Here is an 11,350-nt window from a genome sequence, read left to right as displayed (position 1 = left end):
ACAATTTTAAGAAATTTATAAGGCTTTTATTAATATTTTTAAGCATGTGTTAACTGTTAAGTTTCTTAAAATCTCTGTTAAAAGTGTCTTATCATCCAACAATAACTGTGTTCATGATGCTATTGTTAACATTTATATAGACTTAATGTTAATAAGCATCTTATAAAGGGTCTTATCACCTATTAAGGACCTTAATATGAAGCCTCACCAAAGGAACTGAATATTTACTACCTAATATGAACAAAGGAAATCGACCAAAAAGAAAAATCAGTCTGCATTGTGGATCAATGTTAAAGCCTGTTATTCATTGAAAACATTTATTACATTTTTTTTATGATGCAAACAACAGCGAGAGTCCCACCCTGGTTGGAACAGCTCGTCACGTAGTCATGAGGGAATGAAAGAGACACAAAGGGACGGGGACAGAAAAAAAAAATGTGTATTAAGCGCAATTCCATTGTTTCCGTTAAAAAAACAACAAAACAAAATGACAATCAGCTCTCATTGTAAATTTTGGCATCTTTTCCCCTCCTCTCTGGAATATTGGTCATTAAAAATCAAAAGAACAAGGCATGCATAATAGTTTCTGGTAATGCACATAGATCAAAGGATACCACTCATAAATACAAAATCCATGTACGATGTTCATGTACATTTCATATATATATGGTCCCTTTCTTAGAGGCGTCTGAGGCCAATCTACCTGTTCCCGCTGCGGGACTGCGGCTTCCGCTATCTACGCTTGGTCACTAGATTCACCCTGTAAAATAGGTCTGCGCTGGAAAATACATCGATAGGATGGACTTCGAATATTGACGATTACTAGATGTTACAACCATCTGGTCATTCCTCCCTTCATCTCTTACTGCATGTTTTTATCCCATTTTTTTTCTCAAAGTTTCATTCACTTAAATAGTTTCATTTGCACCCCCTGACCATTGTGCTATCTACATGATTTCGTGAAAACTCGCCTGGGTTATAGCCAGTATTATTTTCTATTAAAAATCTTCTCCCATCTGCTATACTACCACCCCATGCTAGTCTTTAAAAAAAAAAGGGGGGGGGAACCGGCAGACTACTTGGATCCATTCAATGCTACTGTGCCCACGAGATGGAAGTCTGGAACAGAGAGATTTTAACTTCCAAGTAACCTGAAGAAAATGATTTAATTTCTGATACGCTAAGTTAAATGCACTGGTCCATTTTAATAAATGGGTGAGACAGCCATGCGTCTATAGTGAAGGCTGTATACGTGGCCACACATTTTATTTACTGAAATGTAAAGAAAAAAAAAAAAAAAACCAAGACAAACCAAAACGCATTGATTAAATACAATGTGGAATGAATGTCTTTACTGTTAAAAAAGTGTACTGCAATGTATACAACTATGTCGCGCTCTCTCTCATTGCTCAAAAATGAGTTGAAGAGGGGTAAGAGGCATCAGGGATTGTTGATATACCAATGGAATCATATACAGATTTACAGTTATAATGCATCTATCATCACACTCAACAGATGGCAGGAAGGGAGGGGGAGCAAACGACAGACACAATATAGAAAAGATCATCCGTTTGAATTTGAAACACCCTTTGCTGTGGTACCAATGCTATGTTACTCTCTTAGAAAAAGACAGATGGAAACGAGTGTGTGTGCGTGTGTCTCTGTGTTTACAGGTATGAATTCTGTAAGTGCGGAACCAAATGTTCGACCAATAAAAGTCTATTGGGATCAAGTTGTACTGGTTTCTCTGAAGGTGGAGGCAGACTTGTTTAACCAAACATGGGGCTGAGTATGATGGTACTGGTGGCAACGGTGGGCGTCTTGAGTGGTTGGGTTTAGCGCCCCCCTCCTGATGGTGGTGGTGGTGGTGGTGGTGGTGTCGGTGTCGGGGCTCGGCGGCTTTAGTCGATGTACTGGGAGAGCCAGCGGAAGCCCTCGCCGTAACCCTGCCTCTTCAACACGCTGCACATGAACACCTCCAGTGGTCTCGTGTTCAGCTCCTTCATGGGAATGTTGCCCTGAGAGAAAAGCAGGCAAAGTCACACTAAATCCACTTTTTTTTGCGCATGGCCTCCAAGAAAATTAATACAGAAACCAATAACCTTTTCTGCCTCAATCAGGGACTTTGCTGATTTTCCACCAGCCTTGTATCACTACAATGTTGCAACATGCAACTCAACAATCCCACCATTTTGCCAGCGCCCAGAGCTCTGCATTTTTTGTTGCGACGTCCGTATCCACAGAAACAAACAGTATAGAGCAATTGCTCCCTCTCAGTGAGGGTGGTCTCACCAAACTGTTTAAACTAGGCAGTGCTGATAAACTATAAACCACGATTCTGTAACTAGACTGCCTATTTTTTTGCCTAAAATGCTTTCAATAACACACTGTAGCATCCTGTTAAGCTACATTAGAGAAAGTTTGTCGAATGAAAGAGGCATTGTATTGTTCCTGTAGCACCAATGCTAACATTTTGTACATCTTTCTAACAGATCGACAGCCCAGTTTATACGGGAGCCATGTTTCCAGCAATTCAATTCCTCTTTAACTACTAGGCAATATCAGATTGACTCTTGTTATCAAAACGTATAAAACAGATGTCAACTCTTGCATCCAAGAAGTAAAAGAGCATGTCGGCATTGGGTGTGACATTTTACCTCCCTATCAGACAGCGCTTTTCTAAACAATGACGTAACATGGCAATAACAATCATTTACAATCCCTGTTATATGCCCGTTGATCTTGTCCTCTGCTCGGAGGTTAAAATGCCCCCAGACATCACAGTCTTCTCAATTTGCAGACATTTTGTCCTGCTATTCTTCTTCGAGGTAGCTTTGAGGTAGATTCGGCTTGGTTATTAACTCTGCTGATGGCTCAGAGGCAGAACAATAACGGTCCCCCATGCCGTTTTTGTGCACATTCCCACATTGGACAGGCTGTATTCTTTCTCTGGTCTAGTCTGGGCAACAGTTAAAGGTGATATTTTCTTTTCTTTTTCTTGCTTTACATACCTGACTGACTTAAAATCCTTACGAGCAGATACCCAACAAGTGGCAGAACGTACCGTCCCGACAGATACGTAATGCGTCTACTCACCTTGCCTATTGTCTGTCCGTACAATCCAAACAATTCCCTCAGCTTCTCCTCGCTGATGGCCTCTGGTCTGTCGATCTTGTTGCCCAGGATCAGGATAGGCACGTTTCCGATCGTCTCATCTGTCATTAATGCCTGGGAAAGTGGACGAGATATCACTAGGCATTACTTTCATTTGAAAAACAACTGGTGCCATACAGGAATGATTCTGTGAGTACTCTAATTTACTTTTGGGATATCTCTATGAACTTGAATTGGACTGAGCTACATATGTAAGTGGTAAAGAGCCAGATCAAAAACACGACTCTACCATCTCGCGGTGAGCTAGCAGGTACTCACATCAAGTTCTGCTTTTGATTCCATCAACCTGGTCAGGTCTGCACAATCCACAAGGAAGACGATGCCATTGATGGCAGGGAGGTAGTTTTTCCACACTCTGCGGGCTGTTTAAAACAAACAAAAACAAACATGAAGGTCAGTCCCGTTTGATCTCAGTGTCACCTCTGTTAAATATCATATCGGCAATACTGTATGTTCGTTGTAAGAGGGGGGAAAAGAAATGGCTTTGTGTCTCGGTCATTTTATTTCCAGATCATATCAGCAGAGAAAAAAGCATTAGTTGGAGCTTCACCGACACAGACTGTGACCAGTAAACAAAAACATACCTTGTGCGTGGCCTCCAAGGTCGAAGGTGGTGAAAGTCATGCCAGCAATCGTCAGCTCTTCCGAGGCTGGAGGATGAAAGAAAATGATCAGGAACAAATCTGAAAAGTCAGGCAGCTCAAAAATCGCTGGCAGACAACAGCTAAGTGAATATATAATCAAACCTTTGTATCACTTAATCAGACTAAAACAGTTGTTTGTCTTAAAATGGCAAGATAATTATCTTTGTTGTTTTTGTTTTACAGCTCATAAGTGAGCATGTGTGAATGTGCATGTGTTTGAGAGAGAACCACCAACTCACTTGGATGTAAAGTTGGCACATGCTGTCCCAATCTGTCATCTTTGAGCATGTGCAGTAGCGTCGTTTTGCCAGCATTGTCCAGGCCAAGGAATACTAACTTGCCGGATTTCTTGTACAGTCCTGAAACAAAGCCAGAAGTATTTCAGACTGCAAGTCTGGACACAACAACAGTTTTCTTTTTTTAATTCAGACTGCATCACATTACACAAAGCTTTGTCTTTGAACAATTCACACGTGAGAAAACGTCACCACGTGTGAACTCTGGTGAAGTCTGTTACATCAGCGATGGCGATGGCGTTGTGACACTTATCCCGCCCCCTACCCCCAAAGCCAATCATCTGCTTCATAACAGCCAAACCGGGAAACATATCAGCCAATCATGTTGTTGCACTGACGCCAGCACACAGTTGAGATTCACAACAGTTTCAGCCAATTTGATGCGGCTGCGGACGGACTCCTAATAAGCACTGAAGAGGAGGATATCACACTAATGTACAGTGTTATCCTGTTGAAAGGTGAGGTTATTCATATATTCGACATTAAACTTGCATTTGTTCAAGTGCTCGAGTGGGATGAGCTGACTGAGTCCCGTCGAGGCACTCTGTATTGAGCCAGATCGTGTTGGTGTTGCGAAACCTTGCACATGTGTTGTGGAAACAAAACCTGTGCTAACAGCGTTTTAAGCCTTATTTTTGAGCAAATTCACGAAACTCTTGAAGTACTTTTTTTTATTTTATTATATTTGACTGGTGATTCTACACATGCAGTTTTTATGTCACAGTGACCATTGAAGGTGAAGCTCTCTCCCAATTCGTTTAGAAAGGGGCTTGTTCTTGTTAGTCCAAAATATCGGCCTGAAGACGCTGCCAAGAAAATTGCCGAGCTGAGAGACTTCCCTAAAAAGGACCTGGATGAAGGTCTGTCATGGCTTAAAAAACAATCTTCAAAGCATGAAGATGAAAATCGACAAACGAATTGCCAAGCTCAGACTTGTTCTCAGTCATGCAATGGATAATTAATTCACACGTATAAATAGTTTCTTTGATGCATGATGAAGACACGCACCGGTGGCTCTCTGCTCGACATTATCAGTGAAACAAAAAGTGGAACTACTCTTGCCCACGTTAAGCCACATTCTCGCATCTTCTATTGTGTGAAGCTGTAAAAATACAAATCAAAAGAAGTGTTTTCTGCTCCAAAATGGAAAAAGCTACATTGTTTTACACTTATTGTTGTTTCTCTTCTTAGGTGTACTGACTGAATACAGGAGAAAGGGTGCAACTTTGGTTACTCCTTTACGTTCCTGACAAGAATACAAGGCTTTGTGTTTAGCCACTGAGTCAGTGTAGTGATACCCAGCGGATTTGTGAAATTTCTAACTGTGTCAGCTCTACTAGACGTCACCATTACTCAGAGCAGCACTATGATACCTGTCTGACAGGAAGAACAGGAGCGACTGCTTCACAGGAGCACGGCTAGCCTAGAAACTATAACAGTACATGTTGAGTAGAGGAGCAGCTGATACATAAGACTTTTCAACAGATTTTTTTTTTTAAATATGGACACACCTATCACATTTAAAAGGAGAAAAGTCACGTAATGTTTCTGAGAGACATTTGTTGTGTTCCCTTCATGTTCATGTAACATTATGGTTGGGCAATTTTTCTGTTCCGATCGCCTCAGGTTGAGGCAGTATTTATGAGCTGTGAAAAAATGTTACACTAGTTTCGACGTCTGACAACAGAAAAAGAAAACTATGTTGTGAATTGACTGCACCAAAACATGATATATGTACTCCCTTTCAAACATGACAAACTGTGTGTTGAGACGAAGTCAACTGTCATGCATACGCATGCTTTCACAGAAGAAGTTCACACTTCAGAGATGTGAGCTGGTGCTGCAATAAATAGACCTGTAGCAAAAAGATAGAGGAGTTTCAGGGGCTAACCGTAAGACTGTCTCTCCTGACAGAAACTTGCCTCTGTGTAATTCTCACTTCACACATTAAAACGGCTCTTTTGATGGGCACGTTACTAGCAATTAAACTTATTCTCATACACTGGAAGACACCAACTCCACCACGCTTTAGATAAATGGTTGCATGAACTTGTTTCGGTTATTTACATGGAGAAACTGCGATTTAATACTTGAAAAAACAATGTAAAAGTTTGTGGGTTTGGTCAGATCGGACATAGCACTTATCCGAAAATGGAAAGTGGATCGTAAACAGGCTGTTTTGAATTAAGGAGCGGAGTCACTTATGCCGATCGAAGTTGATCATCACCACCACACAGACATGCCACTCCACCAGAAACATCTACTGTGAACACACAGTAGGAATCAAGCGACTTTAGATTTTATTTTCTACAACAATTTAGTTCATTAATATGGGCAGGAAGAAAAACTTCAGTTGTTAATTGTGGGTCAGGTCACCAACCAGCACAAGACAACATTACATATGCCATTTGGTAGACGCTTTTAGCAGAACCACTTTACAGGAACATGAGCAGCATGTGTGGCCCCACTGGGAGTCAAACTCATAAGCCAGCTCGTGTTGGCGCTCCAGCCATGGAGCTATCAAGGTTGTTTAATGCCAACAGGAGCATGTAAAGGATTGGTGGTCAGCGATGATCATGATTCATTCACTTCTTACAACATGATTAGAAAGTCGTCAGTGTGAAATGGCATTGCAATGTCTCTGATTACGAAATAACCGAATGTGTTTTGCCCAACAAGGGTTTTATTCTAGGATGCCCATTAACGTCAGTTGGAGCCACTGCCGATGAACACTAGATGTTTAGCTAACTCGCATTTTATTACATGAAATCCTCGAGTGTGGATTAGCAGTTCAAGGGATAGTTTGAGTCTTTTGATGTGGGGATGTTTCAGGTAATTATCCCTAGTCAGTGCATTACCTGCAGCAGATGACCGTCAGCTCTCTGCTACATTCCCTCAACTGTACAACATCTGTGTTGCTATGCACGAGTGGAATAAAGCGCCAAAGGAAAAGGCTGTTTAGCAACGTAAAGCGCTAAAACATTTCAAAACGTAGCGTACACTTAAACGGCTACATATTTTTTAGGTGGGATTTATTTAAGGTGGCTAAACTACATCTTGCTGCCGGTAATGGTTTGAGCAGTACTCTGCCCCGCTTCCTGCCGCACTACTCGCTTCTCCACAGAGGCGGAGAGCTGACGGTCATCTACTGCAGGTAACAGTACCGATTGTACCGACCAGGGTTAAGTATCTCATACAACCCCACATCAAAAGACCCCAACTATCACTTTAAGGGGTGGTGCCCCCTCAACTGTATTTGCACGAAAAACAACACTTGTAGAAAAAACTTTGCTTCTTCCATGAACTACTAACAGAACGGGGATGGATTTCTAAGAACAAAGCTGACTATTGTGCAGAAGACTGTTAACCCAGCTGAACATTTTAGGGCTGACGTGCAGGATGGACCAGTAGTTCAAACAACTAAAGTTTTTCTTGTGATCACCGGAGACATTAATCAATCAAATTACACTCAGACTAAATCCTCCGTCATATTACCAGCCCCGATCACCACGTTACATAACACTTTTAAAAATAGCTTTGTGTTTCACACTACAGCCACACTGTTTTGATTCATAAAAATAACTCAAAATACTAAAGCAGCCAAAAACTGTTCGCAATAATCTGTTGAAGCTTTAAACACCAGATTATTATGTGTTAGCGTGTGTGTGTGTGTTATCAGCAGTACTCACCTAAGAACTGTAGTGCACTACTGAAACTGCTATAAATCCAATCAAATATGAATGACATATCCGGAGCTGTTGAATCCTGAAAAACAAGAAATGGAGGAAAAAAATCAGCGGTAAGAATACATGACTACACACAGGAGGAGAAATAAAAGAGCTGGGAAGAACAAAAGCGTTACTTTGGCTTTAGCATCCATAATTATCATACGCCGCATGAGCAAAATTGAAGCGAGACCACGTGACAAAATGTCCTAAAACAAGTCTTCTATAACATTTGGGCCTTAACCCATCACTTCCCCACTGAATACTCATCAACAAGTTCACCTTACAGAGCCTCTGTTCCTGCCGACAGACAGAGGTTTTAACTACATTTTGGAAATAAATAAATGTCAGCATTAAAACTTTTGGAGGAGGAGACTTTGTAGGGGATTTGGACAGCCGTGTTAACACAGTATCCTTCATCTCCAGCATGAACAGAGCAAAACAGTTTTCACAATAGCTGACAGGGAACGCTTGTAAAATCTCTGAAACTGCAAGTTGTTTATGTTTTCATGATGCTCCACAGATCACATGCTTTAAAAGGCTGGACAGTAAGGAAAGCTGGATGTTTTAACTCATTGCGTCATGTGTATTTTTGAGATTAAAAATCTTGATCAGAGCATAAATATAAAGACAAACTGGCAACTTCCAGAACAAATGCAGTTACTTTGTGATCTATGGATGAGGATACTGTCTTTTAACAGTCACTGTTATTTACGTTGAAAAAACACATCCAGATTTATTTCTAAAACCTCCAGGGGGAAAATACCAAGAGACAAACAGACCCAGTTAGAAGTATCAGGAGAGAGACAGTATGATCAATGGGAACCAATCAGGAGCCCTCACCACAACCCCGAGGCACTCAGTCTCTACATATGCACTGCTTGCACCTATCAAACAGATACTGGCAACTAGGGATAAGAACAATGATTGGCTCTCTACAGCCAATGATAAGCTTGTCCCAGTAGGAGTCTTTGGACAGCAGGACTGGAGATTCAGAGCACTGATCACATACCATCTGACAGCTCCTTAACAGGCAACATGAGGGTTTTGTTCAACAAAACCCATCGGCAAGGGCCTCGGAAATGAAGCCTAGTCTTAGCCTCGTCGTGATAAACTAGTCAGATTGTATTTCAATCAAAACAAAAAGGATCTGCGATAAGACCGGCTGTAACTGTGTGAAATCAACAGTTCTGAGTGGCTACACGCAACAGCTTGCTGTTTCTGGGTAAAATAAACTCTAGTGTTGTTCATTTGTTATTGTAGTTCACACAGGCTTCTCGTTATCCTCCTTTCAAGTGACATGTGAGCAAATGTTTCATAAACGGTTATGAAAATCTGAGAAAAGGAGAAACCTTATCCCTTTGACACACACACACACACACACACACACAGTGACTATTGCCGAGGCATCAGCATCAGGTAAGCTGATGTTGACCTCTAGCCCCATTTACGTAACATGCAAACAACTCAAGGGCTAAAGTATAAGGCAGCCAAGGTTCAAGACCACGCAAACACAGCTGAACTACACGTCAGCTGCCGTGACACTCCAGTCCCGTATGCTCCCACGCCTGCAACCTATTGGCTACTATGACGTTGTGGGCTGGCATTACAGAGTCCCGACGCTCCCACGTGTGGCGTGATGCAGCTGTGAATGGGAAACAGTTTGACAATATCTGACAACAACCACGGGGGAAAATACAAGCTCATACAGATCCAATATATACACGTGAGCAAACTAAACTGTGCATGGCGATGGCAAAGCCTGACTGAAAGCAGGAGCCTTAACCTGTTTCACTTTTGGTTGTTGTTGACGTGGTTTAAAAGTGCAAACTCATCAACAAGCATGACCGGCCACATGTAAGAGACAGTAATGTACTGTGTGACCCAAACTGTTAGTTTGCAAAGTGAAAATCACGAGAAGGATTTAGCTAGAAATGCTCTAAGATCTAAACTCGACATCAGTGAGACATCTGTTATTGGTTAAATCTCTCACATGGGTTAATGACCATTATTTCAAATTAACTCTTTCAGCACAGGATTATTTATGGCTGTGTGCTTACTCAAAAATCACCAAGCTACATATTTTTACATTTTTTCCTGTACCTATCCTCTAACCTAATGCCTCAGTTGTCTTTCAACAACTTGAAATAGTTCCCAAAACTCAAATACGTTAGACTAGAAAATAGGTTAACTATACAAACATCTCAGTTTTCAAATGCACACGATCAGTAATAGTTGGACCCATTTTTCCTTGAGGGTTCCGTCTATTAATTCCTACATAATATAAAACTTCAGGTAGGTGTTTTTAATCCGCAGATTTAATCGGGAAATTGTGAATCTATTATAAAGTGAGAGACGCCGGATGCGGCTTGACACGGCTGTCAAAAAAACAGTCCACTGTCAACGTAGCAGCAAAGTTAGCTAACCTTTACCTTCGCGGCTAACGTTACATGGATGATTTGTCTCCGACAGGTTCGGCGCAGGCAAAAAAACATCCCCAAAAGGTCTAAATATCAGAATAACAACAAGTCAAATCAAAGTCATAAATATAAGTCAAGTGTAATTTCTAAAAAGCTTGGGTGAGGCCGGCTAGTTAGTAACGCTAGGCTGGCTAGCAGGAAGCCAGTAGCTACGTGTCATATTCTCCTAAAGGCGACGTTGCATCGAGGGGTTACAGGCTACGTTAGCTAACCAGCAGTTAGCTTAGTAAATACTTCACTAATAACAGCAGGTACTCGTAATAGTGCGAGTGTTTTCCCTCCAGAAAAAAAATATAAATGTTAAAATATATATAACAGCGGGTCAACTTCAGTTTTCATCCAACTCCAGGTTTTTTTTTTTAGATAGTAAGGAGTTAGCCAACTTGGTGTTAGCAATGCTAACGTAGCATCGTTCGGGAGCCGGGACAATTTGCTAGCCGAGATGCCGAACGGTCACACAAGACTCTTTTCGCATCATTGTTGGGAAAATGATTCAAAAAACTTACCCGTTATTTACGTGTAGAGTAATTTACCGATTGTGTTCGCTCTTGTAGTCATGTAAATTGGTCTCCCGGTCGAAAAATAGAGAGCCTGCGAAATGCCAGGTCTTCCTCTCCTTTTTCGTGTTTTGTTGCTCAGCCACGAAACTGCAATGGCTGTCCAACAACTCCCCTAAACTCTGCCCAGCCGCTTCCTGTTTATGTTTCACAGTCATCTTTCCGGCAGGTGAACTGAACCGAACCCACGGTCAAGTTTTGTTCTTATTTTACAATTTCCATATCTTTTTTTTTTAATGCAATATTTTATTAAGGTTGCTTTGTTACTTTTATATAAGCCGTGAAACCATGAACCACAAAATGATGGCTCACAGATTGTTAGATTATAATATTTGCTGTCAAACCTGTAAAATCTTAAAAATAAAAATAAAAATCTTGTTAAATGTCACTTTTTGTGGATGGCAATTACTCTGGCGATCGATCCAAATATATGTGGCATTATTTGCATGTATTTCAACAGTCCCGCAACATCCA

At 41.2% G+C, this 11,350-nt stretch overlaps 1 protein-coding gene across 1 annotated transcript; it reads right to left on the bottom strand.

Moving 5' to 3' along the window:
• Nucleotides 1-284: 284 nt before the first annotated feature.
• On the bottom strand, nt 285-10,987 carry sar1b (secretion associated, Ras related GTPase 1B). Its single transcript, XM_084373822.1, has 7 exons — nt 10,826-10,987; nt 7,804-7,879; nt 4,058-4,177; nt 3,759-3,824; nt 3,433-3,536; nt 3,097-3,228; nt 285-2,018 (listed from the first exon to the last, which is right to left on the bottom strand). The coding sequence occupies exons 2-7, from the start codon at nt 7,859-7,861 to the stop codon at nt 1,902-1,904; spliced, it is 597 nt and encodes a 198-aa protein (XP_084229948.1). The 5' UTR covers nt 7,862-7,879; nt 10,826-10,987; the 3' UTR covers nt 285-1,901.
• Nucleotides 10,988-11,350: the final 363 nt, after the last annotated feature.

This window comes from Pagrus pagrus (assembly GCF_965226575.1).
Source record: "Pagrus pagrus genome assembly, chromosome: 14".
NCBI lineage: Eukaryota > Metazoa > Chordata > Actinopteri > Spariformes > Sparidae > Pagrus > Pagrus pagrus.
The sequence above is the reverse complement of the archived record's forward strand: the minus strand, read 5'-3'. Positions and strand labels throughout refer to the sequence as shown.

Bases quoted from the DNA above. Each gene is read 5' to 3' on its own strand.
- sar1b (XM_084373822.1), bottom strand. From the start codon at position 7,861: ATGTCATTCATATTTGATTGGATTTATAGCAGTTTCAGTAGTGCACTA. The intron at 4,178-7,803 runs GTGAGTACTGCT...GCTTTGTTTCAG, and splicing joins TAGTGCACTACAGTTCTTAG to GACTGTACAAGAAATCCGGC. The intron at 3,537-3,758 runs GTATGTTTTTGT...TGTTTTAAACAG, and splicing joins CCTTGGAGGCCACGCACAAG to CCCGCAGAGTGTGGAAAAAC.